This window comes from Cricetulus griseus, chromosome 5, assembly GCF_003668045.3.
Source record: "Cricetulus griseus strain 17A/GY chromosome 5, alternate assembly CriGri-PICRH-1.0, whole genome shotgun sequence".
Taxonomy (NCBI): domain Eukaryota; kingdom Metazoa; phylum Chordata; class Mammalia; order Rodentia; family Cricetidae; genus Cricetulus; species Cricetulus griseus.
In genome coordinates, this window is record NC_048598.1 from 28,436,877 (window position 1) to 28,451,716 (window position 14,840).

The 14,840-nt window shown below is 35.1% G+C and overlaps 1 protein-coding gene across 5 annotated transcripts in view; it reads right to left on the reverse strand.

The window, feature by feature from the left end:
* Window positions 1-14,840, reverse strand: part of Kifap3 (kinesin associated protein 3) — a 111,842-nt gene that overhangs the window by 16,422 nt on the left and 80,580 nt on the right. For 4 of the 5 annotated variants that reach the window (XM_027417177.2, XM_035445127.1, XM_027417178.2 and 1 more), the window contains one exon: window positions 13,516-13,615. In XM_027417177.2, coding sequence (XP_027272978.1) covers window positions 13,516-13,615 — 100 coding nt within the window. Of the gene's footprint in view, window positions 1-3,789; window positions 4,296-13,515; window positions 13,616-14,840 lie in introns of those variants that run through there. The other variant, XM_027417180.2, reaches the window with a different exon arrangement.

Below are 14,840 nucleotides of genomic sequence, written 5' to 3' on the forward strand. Positions count from 1 at the left end.
CTGCGTGTGTGTGTGTGTGTGTGTGTGTGTGTGTGTGTGTGTGTGTGTGTGTGTGTGTGTGCGCGCGTGTGCGTGTGCGTGTGCATGTGCGTGTGTGTGTATCTACCAATCTAAAGTGAAAGTAAGTTTCTACTGAGTAAACCTTTCCCTAATTGAAATGGGAGGTATTAAGTTCAGTTTTTATATCTATCTCCTTGATACTTTGATGCAATAGCTACCCCAAACCTCATACTTTTCCAAATTACACTGTATAAAACATTGATATTTTCTTAAAGAGGCTGTGTCTCTATTACAAAACCACAAGCTGCAATAACTCATCTCTTTTTTTTTTGTTATAAGAAACCACCTAAAAACTCAAGTGACTTATTAGAATATGTAAGTACAAGATTTTTTAAGCCTATAAAATTTAGGAGGCTAGATTTGATAAAGAATGTGATTCTTGGTCAAATATCGCACTTTTTTTTTTTTTCGAGACAGGGTTTCTCTGTGTAGCTTTGGAGGCTGTCCTGGCTCTTGCTCTGGAGACCAGGCTGGCCTCAAACTCACAGAGATCTGCCTGCCTCTGCCTCCCGAGTGCTGGGATTAAAGGTGTGCGCCACCAACGCCCGGCAAATATCGCACTTCTTATTCACACATTAGGTAACTGATTATTTTTTCCCATGAGAAAATATTAAAGGCCTTTATTTCTATAATAGAAGTTTTAAAAAGGCAACATAGAATGCTCTTCAAAAGAGGGGAAGGGCTTCTGGATTTTTCAGATGACCTCACCCTCCTTTCTAAAGATCACTAATTCTGTTTCCTATGAAAATATGGTAAAATTTAAAAGCATCCAAAGTATCATACACTTGGAAGGATGACATAGAAACAGTAAAGGTAAAAAATCATGAAGCCAGTTCCCACTGAAAATAAAATACGGCACAGAAAGGAAAGTAAGTCCATCTGTGTTTAAAGACAGGCCCTGCCCTTTCTATTTCATTCATTCAACAGATGTTTATGAGAACCTAGTGTGTGCAAGGTACTACAGACACAACTCTGAATAAGTTTTGTCAAAGTTCTTGTCCTTCTAGGGTCTATCTATATTCTTGAGGAAGGAGGGAGAAAACAAGGAAACAACCAATCAGAGCAGATGGGGTGAGGGGTTGCTTTTATGAGGGAATAATATTTGGGTTGAGACTTGAAAGATGAAAGCTAGTTAGTTAGAAAGTCTGAGGACTACTCAAGCTAAGCACAAAGGTGACAACGTAAGAAGTACCTCTTCATGGAGGAAGAGACCCAACAGGGGACATATGTAGATGAAGCTGAAGAAGTGTCAGATAAAGTACAAGTGTCCAGAGCATGCTGAAGAATTTGCCTTTTCTTAAAGGTGCATGGGAGCCAGGGTTTGGCTTAGGAAGACTGTAAAGACTACTGTGAAAAAACATGAAGTAAAACAGGAGCAATATGAGGTGAGGCAGCTACAGAATCAAGGTGATTAATTAGGATGCTGGTAGTAGCAGTTTGGATTAGAGTGCTAGCAGTGTAAACTGCAAGAAAAGTCCCAATGAGACTCTGCCCCAAGTGAGAACAGGGTGATCATTGGAGAGGGACTAATGGGAAAGGAAAAATCAAGGAAGAGCCCACAACCCATGACTTGACTACTCAGGGGATGGTTGTAACATCTGTTAAGATAGGATGATGTTCATATAAATGCAACAGCTTGATAATCTTACAAGCATTTAACTGGCTATGTCAAATAGGAAGAGAGAAAAGGATGGTGTTCAAATAAGTCTCTGATAAAAAAAAATGAGGAGACAGATATGATACAAGATCAATAGGATCTGCTTTAAATCCTGTAAGCAGTGTGAATGTGAAGATAACTCTCAGAATAGGGTCTGGCTGAAGCATATTTGAAGCAACATTTATGGGTGAGGAGGACAAAGGGTGACAAGCCAGAGAATACCAGAAAGGAATGAAGAAGGGCTGATGAGAAAAATCAGAAAATGGTATGATTTGAATTGAAGTAAAGGACCTTTAAAAGAGCAGGGCTTAGACAATGGTGTTAAGCACAGGTGAGAGTTAAAAATGAGAAAAGTATTGCTTCAGTAATATAAAACCTACTGGCAATTTTGACAAGAAAACCGGAGAAGTTCAAAATAGAATTGAAGGATTTTTTAAAATTTTTAAATCTCTCTCTCCTCTCTCTCTCTCTCTCTCTCTCTCTCTCTCTCTCTCTCTCTCCTCTCTCTCTCTCTCTCTCTGTGTGTGTGTGTGTGTGTGTGTGTTTGTGTGTGTGTGTGTGTGTGTGTGTGTGTGTGTGTGTGTGTGTGTGTGTCTGAATGTATGTATGCACCAAGTTTGGTCAGAAGAAGGGAAAAGGGTATCAAATCCCCCTGAAACTACAGTTACAGATGGCTGTGACCCACCATGTGGGTGTTGGGCTGATCCCAAGTCATCTGCAAAAGCCACAAGTGCTTATAACTGCTTGTCCATCTCTCTAGCCCCAGAACTGAAGATTTTTGGAGAAGTTTTGAGTGTGACAAAGTGAGCAGTAGTTGGAATGTAATGTAAGGTCAAGTGGAATTTACATGGTGATAGGATGACCCAGTAGGGGGAAGAGTGTGATATTTCAGAAAGGTAGAGGATGGGGTTCGAGGATTTGATGAAATGTTTGAATGAAGGTCATTTCAATCATTCAAAGAAGGTGAAAGACAGAAAGATGGATAAAAATACGAGTTTCTGGATTGTCTTGGGTAACCAGCTTTCTCTTGTATGCTTATAACAGAATGCCTGTTTTCAAATGTGAACATTACATTAATAAGTACAGCAACCAATAGAACTTAGCATACTGCTTCCTAAGCCTTCGGAGCATGTTAGTAAATGCTAACCATCACTATTAATGAATATCCCAGGTAACAGATTGGAAATCAAACACTCCAGTTTCAGTAAAGATTACAATAGCCTGGCATTGACACCAGTGTTGTTTCTATTGTTTTGCAGTAACATCATTTGAACCTGTACTGGACTGTTCAAATTACACAAGCATGAGCTTTTGAGCAATTTCATTTGTATAAGATGCAGTTTTTCTCTTTTAAAGAGCTATAATAATGTAAAAAAATATTTTCTGTAGAAAAGCCAGAATTCTGGGTGGACCCAAAGTTTCAAAAAGACAACAACACAATTCTGGAAAAGCTTAAGAAGACCTTTGGCTTGTTTGAAAGCAATGCAAGAGCAGAAGCTTAGCTTCCCAGTTCAACATTTCTACATCGTACCAGCACCTTCTAGACACCAAGGACAGCAAGTGCTGTCCTTCTTCCTTAATATTTCACCACTCTTCTTTCATAGTCTCCTTTCTTTAAAAAAGTGTGTGTGTGTGCGCACACTCGCTTTTTGTATGTGTGTGTGTGTGCATATGCCATGGCATGCATTTAGAGGTCATGTGGGCTCAGAGATCCCCTCCACCATGTGGGCTTCAGAGATCCAACTTAGGTCAGTAGGCTTGGTGACAGCTTCCTTTACCCACTGTGCCTCTTTACTGGCCAATTATCCACTTTTTTAAATGGAGCAATCAACAATTAGCATTTTCCAAAAAGTGGATTGTCTATGTTCAATAGATTTGATTGGATGGTCTCTACTTCAGAAATATTCTCCTCAGTTGTCATTCTGCTTTTCTGATTAGCATTGCCTTTCTAATTAGCTAAATCAGTGAATGAAGCATTGCATACTACTAATTCATTCCAATGTTCTGATTTTTTATGTGAAATGATATATCCTATGGAATGATTATTATAACAGTAACTGTGAATTCATTGGTGAGAAATGACAAATTTAAATTTTTTATTTTACTTAATAATATTCATACATATTGCCCATATGAACACATAGTAAAATATGTTTATTTTGGCTATTATTCAAAATTGCCATCTGAGGGTAAATTTCATGATACAAACAAGTTGCTAAATACCAACTGCCTATCATAGCAAGGCAATAGAAAAGGTAAAAGACAAGCAAACAATACATTTAATATGTAATAATACACAACAATTGAGTTTATCATAAAGTGTTTATATTTCATTATGATGACACACTTCTTAATATAGAAAAGTCAATTACTTAAAGGTGGTTTTAAAAGTCCGTACATTTACTGAAAAATTGTAATATGTATTCTATATGTACAGAGATAGAATTTTATCACTTGATAAAATGGCTGAGTGTGTTTAATAGTGTTATTTTTGTTCTAAGAGTAGCTCTTATAATGTGGAAAGGAAGATTTCTGAAAATCTTGGAATTCCCTTGGTACAATGTGATCATCTCGGTACCTAAAGTAAAAAATAATGTTCTTACTCATTAAACTAATTAACTATAAGTTTATGTTCACATTAAACATACAGTGTAACCAAACGAGACAGAAAGGTTCTGGTTGTTTAAAAACCTTCTAGTTGGCTGATTTTAATCTTAATGGCAACAACTTAACCTACCTCTGTGCCTACCCCATGAACAACTCTTAGGACTATGCACTATCTAAAATTTTCTTTCTGTTTTGGCCTTGTAACCATGTGACTTGATAAAAAGTAGGTCACTTGAAAAGGAAGAAAGCCCAATAAAATGAATTACAAAGACAACAAGATTAAACTGATTGCACCGTTTTCATACACCCTTGCTGAAACTGCAAATGGGCAATTGGCTGTGGCTTGGCATTTAGCAGCATGCGATCAGTAAGGAGGAGGAGATTTTATTCTCATTAACTGTTGCAGATTTACTGCAGTGAAAAAGGGCTATGTAACCCGAGATGTGACAGTACAGAAAGATCAAAGCCTCAGACTGGAAACTAAATAAACCCTCTGGCTACTTCCTGCAAGGAAAATTCACTTTGGCAATGTAAAACAGAGCCCAGTTAAAAACTACTCTCAGCTTTATGAGCTGTCACAGCAGCTCAAGTGGTTTAGGCTGGCTGAGTTTAGAACATTATATTTCCTTGTTTTTGTCTTAGATACTTCTATAAGAAGGTTTATAGACTAACTCCCCACTCCAATACAACACGAAGAAACTTCTTGTAGTTGAAACAGCCCAGTCATTAGGCATATTAAAGCAGGTCTTCATTTGTAAATTCCTTCCTCATTCATTACAACTTAGTATTTTACTCTTAGACTTAACTTGGAAACAGGAATTTACTTTGATGTCTCACCTACAACCTGAACAATTCCTGATCAAACTAAATGCAAATCAGCTACAGAGACCACAGGGCTTTTATCTGATTAGTAAGCTATTTATTTGTACTGCACATTTAGAGTGACTATGTGCAACATGGAGAAAAAGGCAATTAATATTACATTGAGAGGCCTACAGCCCAGCATTGAGTGTAGCTGTTCTCTTAAAAATCTGAGGGAAAAATATTCTGTTTAATGTTTTTAGTATAAGAGAAACTTAAAAACTATTCATAATAGGTCGAATCAAAACTGCCAGGGCTAGAATTAATAACTCTACTTTGAATTACACAATACTCTCCAGTTAAAGGGTAAGCTTAATATCCCAGACTCCAGACTGGAGGCATAAATGACTGCTTCATTGCTCTCATCTTAAAGGGGTGGTGGTGCTTATACAATTGTTGTTCAATTTAGAATATGAATAAAGAAGCATTTGAAATGGTAATTTGTATTGCAATAATTTTTTTAAATGAGAGCACTACCTAGGACAAACATCTATGAGCACTCACCTATACTTAAAGAATTTAGACTTTCTTTCCATTTATGTTTGCAATTGTTTTATTTTGAAACAGGGACTCACAATCACCCAGGCTGGCTTTCCTTTAGATCCTCCTGCCTCAGTTTCCTGGATTCTGGACTTAACAGATAATATACCAACATACCTGCTTAAATTCACTTTTAATTGTTTTATCTGTAGAATCCACAAAAATGTAACTAATACTCTTGAAAAATACATGAACTTTAACACTAAATAATCACTCTTAAATGGTGGTTATGTGTTTAATTTCCCAGACAAGCCAGAATTAACACCTGTGTCATGTCTTTGTATACAAGGCTATACACACAGTTGATGTCTTAACATTTTTATAAGATTTAGTCCTATTATTTTACTTATACCATTCAGTTATACCAAATTGTTTCTCTTAAATGAAAGTCTTAATAAAAGATAATAATTTTTGTTTGTTTGCTTTGAGACAGGGTTTCACTGTGTTGTGTAGCATTGTGTATTCTTGGTTGTCCTGGATTACACTATGTAGACTACCACCAGGCTGGCCTTGAACTCACAGAGATCTACCTGCCTCTGCCTCCCAGTGCTGGGATTAAATGTGTACAGCACCACTGTCTGGCTTATAAATATGTGTGTGGGTTTTTTTTAATACACAGCTAATGTGCATGGCTCCAAAAATTTGCTGTGACCACCAGACAGAAAATGGCACTACACTGATGAGGGTAGTTGTACTGCCAAGTTCTCTTGCTTCTAAATTTGTAAAGGAAAGTAAATAACTGAAAATACTTTTCCAAGTAAGCACTACAACCTCTCTAGGATAAAACATCTTCCCAAGTTTCCAGTGATTTTTGGCTTGTTTTTTATTTTCAGTAAAGTTTACAGTTTGCTAATGCTGATGTGTGATAATCTAATAAAATCTAGCCTTAAAGGTTATAGGCCCAATTTACTAATAAAATCTAATTCAATTTTCCATGGGAAATGCAAACAATTAGTATCCAAGCAGTAGAAGGAGGCTTTTCTCTGCTAGAAAGAAGTTGTCTCTGTATAGTCTAAATAAATATGACAAGTAAGACTGAACTACATCAGACTTATAAGGATGTATTCACCAGGCAAAACCAGAAGTATCATGAAGAGAAAACTTTATGCTGGTTAGTTAGATGAATAAATGATTTGCTCAAGGCATTTTATCCTTCAACACTGAGATAATCTCACTCATTTCACTCTCACTTTAATACAACTGGATTTAATTTTTAGAGAGAATTTAAGATAATGAACTAATTACTTAATGTGTTAATAAACTTACAACAGCTTGCCTCTAAGCAAATGTGAAATACCAATTTGCAAGAAAACATGTCAAATGTATTAAAGCAAAACAGGTTTATGATTTGTCCTACTGCGAAATGAATGCCACATCTCCCTTTTAAAAACACTCTAAACTTCCCCAAACAGGTTGCTGGTGATTAATGTATCTCCTTGTCATCTGGATGCAGTAACTGTGAAACTAAGGCTGCTGCTTAAGGGCTTCAGTATTTATTACCACCCAGTTCCAGTCTGGTTCCCTAAAAATCTCTGATCCTTAATATCCTTTTTCACTCTTTGCCCTCTCTACCCCACATACTCGATTTTGATCAAATGTGATACGTGATATTACAAAGATTAAAGAAATTCAAATTATCTGCTTTTGTGTATTTCGATTTAGATTTTTTTTTAAAAAAAAAGTCTTAAACACTTTATTCTTTGAAAAACTTAAAGGCTCCTAGGAATTTTTATCTTGAAAAATCCAACTGGTAATATTCAGAATAAAATTTCTCATAAGGGTTATTTTACATTACGAGTGTCATAATGTAAAAATCTTTATTTGCACGTTGTGTTTTATATAATGCTATTGCCATGTAGTTACTGTCATTCATGCTTAGCAGTTTTTACATCCCACAAGTTTAAAAGTAGAATGACCACATCACTATCTTAGGTATAATAGCTTATGAATGGTTTTATTAGTTTCAAGAAATTCTGTGACATATTTCTACTCCCTTAATTCAAAACTAGAAAGAGCTTAAACTTATTTCTCTGGGTTAGGCCTGGACAGCATTTATAACTGTGCTTGAGACGGGTTTTTATATATGTTAAAATATTCTTTGGATAAATGAGTATCTATTCATAATTAATTTGTAATGTATTATGAAAGTTTGCACAGATCTGAATTTTTTTTTAGTTAGAAACATATATCATGTCTAAAACAGAGCAATTTTTAAAGTAAATGGTACAATATCCTGCTACTCACCCTTGCTGTTATAGTCTTGATATACATACACAAGTATTTATAAAGAAGTTGCTTTTTAAAAAAACTATTTTCTAAACCAGGCATTGGTGGCACATGCCTTTAGTCCCAGCACTCGGGAGGCAGAGGCAGGTGGATATCACTGATTTCCAGACTAGCCTGGTCTACAGAGTGAGTTCCAGGACAGCTTCCAAAGCCACAGAGAAACCCTGTCTCAAAAAAAAAAAAACCAAAAAAACAAAAAAAACAAAAAGAAAACTATTTTCTAATTTGTATATATGGGTATTTTACCACGGTCTGTGTACCATGTATGTTCCTGATGCCATGGGGGCACCAAATCCTTTGAAATTGGAGGTACACATGCTTTTGAAGCAATCAAATCTTGGGTCCTTAAAGATTAGCTGGTGATCTAAGCCATCTCTCCAGCCCCTCTTCTATACTTCTTTTAATCAAGACTTAAAAACTGTATTTAAACCTAGAAGCAGTCCCTTTTTAACATCCTTTCAAACATCCGGAACTAAGAACAAATTAGTAGGGACCTATGCATATATCCATGTCAAGAACTCAGTGTATGTAAGAGGTTTAAGAGTGCACTGAATATATAGGGTATTGTATACATAGATCCTATTTTTGGAAAAACTAAGGGGTTGGTAAGATGGCTCAGTGTAATAAGGATGCTACCTGGAAAGCCTGACAACCCAAGTCTGATACCTGGAGTCCATGATGGAAGAGAGAACTGATTCCTGCAAGTTGTCCTCTGACATGTAGCCATGACACATACTTCGACTCAATAAATATGTAAATGAGAATTATACTTTAAATTACTGTAAGGTATTATATATTTTATTTAGAGAAATAATGTTACTTCTATTCATCATGATCTTGCAACTAACATTTCAGCTGTTAACGGTTCACAAAATAAAGAGACTACAGTGAAAGATATACATGTATAGTGTATAAGTTCATTATGCACAAAACATAAGAGTAAAATACTCCAAGGAAGGAAACAAAAGGTTGTAACTATGAGGCAGAGGCAGGTCGCGTGCAAGCCCAGTCCACTTTGACCTCAGTGAGAAGATGGTCAGCGACTGACATTACTCTACCAACCACAAAGAATGCCAGGCTCTCTGAAAAGTATTTTTCAAAGCCCCAAGGAAACTTAAGCAGACTCTAAAGTTTTTTTTTTTTCAGTTTATGAAAATTGGATTCCTATAAAAGGAAAATGGACCATTTTTACTGCAACAAAAACTGATTTGTAAAAGCTGGAAGCAGTTTAAGAATACTCTTAACATGAGGTTCTTGTTAGTCTTGAAAAGTAAGAGTTATAATAATAAAAAAAAAAAGCTCCAAAAATATGGCGCGAATATGTAGTACATAGCAGGGGAAAAAAAAAAAAAAACAACAACAACAACAAAAAACCCACCTCGCCTTGCTCCCATTAGTTTTAATTAGGTTCAATACCAAGTCCCACTTTACCCCCAACACCAGTTCAGACTTGGGAGATTTGTATTTGACACTGTGATTGGCAACCCCACAGCTAATGCCTGGAGCCCTAATGCATTTTGCATTAGCTCTAAATGTCGGGAAATCCTGGCGCCAAGAGGTTCAAACCAATAGTGACACATGTCTAAAGCTAAGGATTTGCTGTCCAACTGCCAGTATCTATTTTATCAAATGTCCAGTCTCTCTTGTAGAATGAGATAGATGAGTTTAACAGCTTTCACTGTTTCCAATTAAACTGCCTCCCCATATTACAAAGATACTGGCACTTAGACGATGAAGCACCTTTGACTTGGACTTTAGGAAAAACAACAATACAGATTAGGTTTTAACACTTCTTTCAATTTGGCTTAGTTTCTCAGATTTTAATACATATGTATTTATTTACTAAAAATCATTTGAGGAAAAAAGAAAATTCTTTCCTTGAACAATTTGGGATCAACTACTTAACAGGAATCTACTCAAATTGAAATGTTCCAATAATAAGCCTGAAAAGCCATGGAAGCTGACTGGCAGGTGGCACTTCCCACTGCTGTAATCTGTCTGATGCACTGTCCCACATTCATGGGCAATCATTAACGATAATGTTGGTGATACATTTTTACCTTGTATACATCAGTTATTATTCTTCCCCTGGATAACTTTGCTATCGTTGTTATGAAAACAATGATAAAGAAGCAGTGAAGAATCTGCACATCCTCTGTGTATTTCATTGACTTCGAGGAAGCGCCACAGAGGCAACACTTGCCACTTTTAAAGGTATTTAGGGGGTCAGGCTTCTCAGAGTTTAAATCCAATGAGGAAAGTATTTGCTCACAGCTTAGGTTCTTCTTTTCAATCCCAGGAGAGGTGAAAGTAAGAATTCAACAATTTTAGGTTAGTGAATGGACATTTATTGAAATATTTCTTATATTATTTAAACTCAGCTAATAAATGGGAATTTTTGTAATCAGCATTTTGAGTTGATGTTCTTCAATGCGTTTTAAAGTTTGCTACTAGGTATCAGAAACTGAAAGCTCTAGTAGTTTAAGATTTCAGATCAGGAACATTACACACCAAAATCACCACAGCAAAATACGTGACTAGTTATATGTTAATTTAATATGACTAAATACTTCCAGAATTAAAATAAATATACCTAACTGAAGATCCATGGTTTGCTATTATCAAAGGAGAACATAACTATATTCAAAAGAGAATCTTATCTTGGAGGAGTTGTAGGGAGGGAGTGGTGGGTGAATAAAATCAAAACACATCTCATAAATCTATGAAACTCTCAAAGAATAAATAATAATTACTAAAAAGGAATCTGAAATAGGTAATGACATTTGAACAAGTGAAAAAAGTAATTTATTCCAGAATAAAACTTATTTGACTAAGAATTATGCCAGAATAACTCCAACAGAATGTGCAAAGGGTCCACGAAGAGCGCGCTGCTCTCCCTGACACAGATACAATGAGCATCCCATTCATTGATTTATCAGCTACAAAAAATATCAAAGGAATCAACAATAAATTATTTCTTCTGCAAATAAACAGAAAAGGTGGTATGCTTATAAAGTTATAAAGGGTGATATAAAAGACAAATTTTCTTGGGGAAATTTTTTTAAAGGATAAACAATTCTCAAATCCAGATAACTACAGTAAGTATATTACTCTTTTGATTATAAAGAGCCTTCAGTTCCTTTTCAAGGGTAAAAATATTTAAGTAGCATCTTTATTTCATGAAAGAATGTAACACAGTAATTTTCAATAATGAAGTCCTATATGGGTTTTCCCAGTCATTAAATTTAAAACAAATAAAAAGCAAAGTACTGAAATCTTGGAATATTAAACTTTATTGTTAAGTATTTCTCAATATAGCTATATTTTTTTATAAAACTATCATTAAAATCACAAACTTTGTTGAATTGGTGTCAAGATTTATTGACTTGTATATTCAACTACTGTCTTTTTTGTTTTTTTAAGATTTTATTTATTTATTATGTAATCAGTTATCTGCATGCATGCTTGCACAACAGAAGAAGGCACCAGATCTCATTATAGATAATTGTGAGCCACCATGTGGTTGCCAGGAATTGAACTCAGGTCCTCTGTAAGAATAGCCAGTGTTCTTAACCTCTGAGCCATCTCTCCAGTCCTCAACTACTTTCATATTGGAATTTTTTGTTTGTTTGTTTTTTTCAAGACAGGGTTTCTCTGTGTAGCTTTGGAGCCTATCCTCGCACTCGCTCTGGTGACCAGGCTGGCCTCGAACTCACAGAGATCCACCTGCCTCTGCCTCCTGAGTGCTGGGATTAAAGGCATGCACCACCAATGTCCGGCCATATTGGAATTTTTTGAGACAGGGTCTCATTGTATGGCCCCAACTGGCCTAGGAGCTTTTTGCCTTATGTCCTGAAGGGCTGAGGTCATAGGAATGTCCCACATTCCTGACTATACATTCAATACTAATCAAAATGCTTAATTTATTTAAAATCATATAATTACATAAAAATGAAAACAAGTCTTATTTAAGGAAGTAAGGAAAAATTAGTAGCAGTTTGCTTTATTTAGATTGGCACTATCTATAGGATGATATTTACCATGAATCATAAGGGGAAAAATAATTACAATGGTAGAATAATTAGGTTTATAAATGATATAAACAATTTTTGCTATAAATATTAAGATCATATGCCTAAATCATCTTTCACTTTCAATTTTATGGAAAACATTTATACTGTGAATTGTTACATGAGACAATTATAATTAAACAGAGATTATATTTAAATATTTATAACTGGAATGTCAAATGCTTCAAAAATAATCAAAAGTCAAATGTTTTTTAGTATTTAGTCATGGTTAGCTTTTATGTCTTGAGGCAAAGGACTTCTTATTATGTCAATTCAGTACACTGACAAAATTATTTCTCATGTTATTTGTCACTGAGAAGCCACTAGAGAACACCAATCTTTATATTTTTGAATATATCACATAGATATATTTGCTTTGCATTTATGAATAGAGGTAGTATTTCTGTGCAGTGTACCAATGTATATTAGGATACTTTATTGATTATTTCAATTAGCTGTTGGTTTCTTTATCTATACAATGGAAATAATTCTTGTTTTAAAAATTTGGAGTGCAACTTAAGAATCAAAAGATAGATATCTGTAAGATAGATGTATATAATAGATTATCAATAATATCTATATCAACTATTATAGTTGTATTAAAAAGTCTATTTCAATTGATCACTGAGAGTTAAAACATACTGATAAAATAGCCAAGAACCTGAGAACATGGGCCCTAGGAGGAAGTCTGCTATTATGCTAAAGAAATATAGCAATAAAATGACTTTCAGTTAACACCTACTGCAGGGAAAGAGAACATTTCAGTTGGCTATTTCAGAGTGAAATGTCAACAGCCCGAATGAAAGCTCTACACCTTAGTGATGGCATAAAGAGGAAAATATCTACAGTTTAAAAAACCTGTAATAAAAAGCTGGATGTCTGCTGTAGTGAACTTTATTACAACTGTAAAATAATGCTGGCTTAGGAGATATTGTTCTTCTTATGTATTTTACTTACTGCTAACCCTATGGATATAAAAATCTACTACTGGTTAATCCCAGAACTCAGGAGGCAGAGGCAGGTAGATCTCTATCAGTTTATGGCCAGCCTGGTCTACAAGTTCCAGGACAGCCAGTGCACACAGGGTACCTGTGTCAATAAGCAAATAAACAAATAAATAAATAATCTTATATAACCAAAACAGTACTTATTTTGTTTTGGATACACCAGGAATGCAACAGGAAATACACCACGAAACACTTGTGTTTGTTAGTTTGCAAACTATTTTATATTTCAAAGGACAGTGTATATTTTCCAAAGCAATAAAGCATTATTTTTTAATAAAGTGATTGAAAAATAATTACTCTCCTGGAGAGACAGAAGTTTTTAGCCTCCTTGTAATGACAAAGGCAAAGAAATTGTAGACTGAAGAAAGCTAGCTTTCCAAAACAAAGTAGATGCTACGTCCAAGTTCTCTCTTGGAAGATTGTTTACCTGCCAGGAAATGAGTGTTGTCCAACCACATCTCCATTCTGGAGGTGAAACTCATTGAAGAAATCTGGACTTATGGCTCCTTCAGAGGCAATCAATCCATCTAGAAAGAGTCAAACAGTGACGAGTGAAACATACAGAGAATAAAATAGAAATTACCTTATTGAGCAATATGTTAGAAACCTAGTCATTTAGTCTGTAAAGAAGAATGGCATGCTTCTGTCCCTGGAATATGCACAGAAGGTCATGCATATATATGAGTGGTCACAACATTTTATCATAATAATACAGCAATCACTGAGTCCCTATTTTGTGCTAGGTAATACCAGTGTAGACAGAAATGAGACAGACAGCCCTCAAGGAACTTACAGTATTGACTCTAAGAAAAGACAAGGATAAAGGTATTAGGTGTGGTCCTCAGGGACAGGGACTACCATTCAGGCTAAGAAAAGGCCACGAATAAAGGCAAACGAGGCATGGAACACCACAAGGCTGGCAAACAGCGATACTTCAGCATGTCTCTCATTTTATATCCAGATAGCTTCATTTATATAGCATAATTGCAGAATATATCAAAAATAATTTGTTGATAAAAAACACTTGGCAATTTAAATGGCAAACATTAAAACACACATACAAATGTATATTAAATTTTTGAATAAAATGATTTACACGTCCTGTGTTTTTAAGTGGGTAACTGTATAAAATGTAAATACTTTTTGATGAATTAGGCACTATTATATAGCTATACCATCAGGTTATCAGATATATTTGATCCCCTAAAGAGCTCTACACTACCATGTTTTTGAGAGCTCTGTTTTTGCTTATAAACATTTATTCTTCTAAATCTAAGCCAGCTAGTAGTTTTTTAAAATGATTTAAGCATTGTATTACTTTCTCAGTGCTCTAAGACTATAAATAATCTGCTATTTGTAGGACTAACAACAATCAGATATTATGGCCTCAGGCTTCCCTAAGCCTAGAACAAACCCAAGTCTATGTCTTGGGATTAACTTTTTGCAAGGTTCTGAGGACTTTGTGAGTCTCCTATGCTAGATTATTGAACATGGAAATATTAGCCAGGCCATACTGACCAGAATAATGAAAAATACAGCAAACAACAGGCATATTATTTACTTACCAAATGATTATTTCCTACTAAAACACTTGCATAATAATAGTATGATCAATTTTGTGAAAAATATACACAACTATAACACATGATTTCCTTACGAAAGAATTTCCCTTTGGATATAATAATTATTTAGAAATAATATACAACAGTAGATATATGTATCATGTGAGTATTAACACAATAAAATATAGAT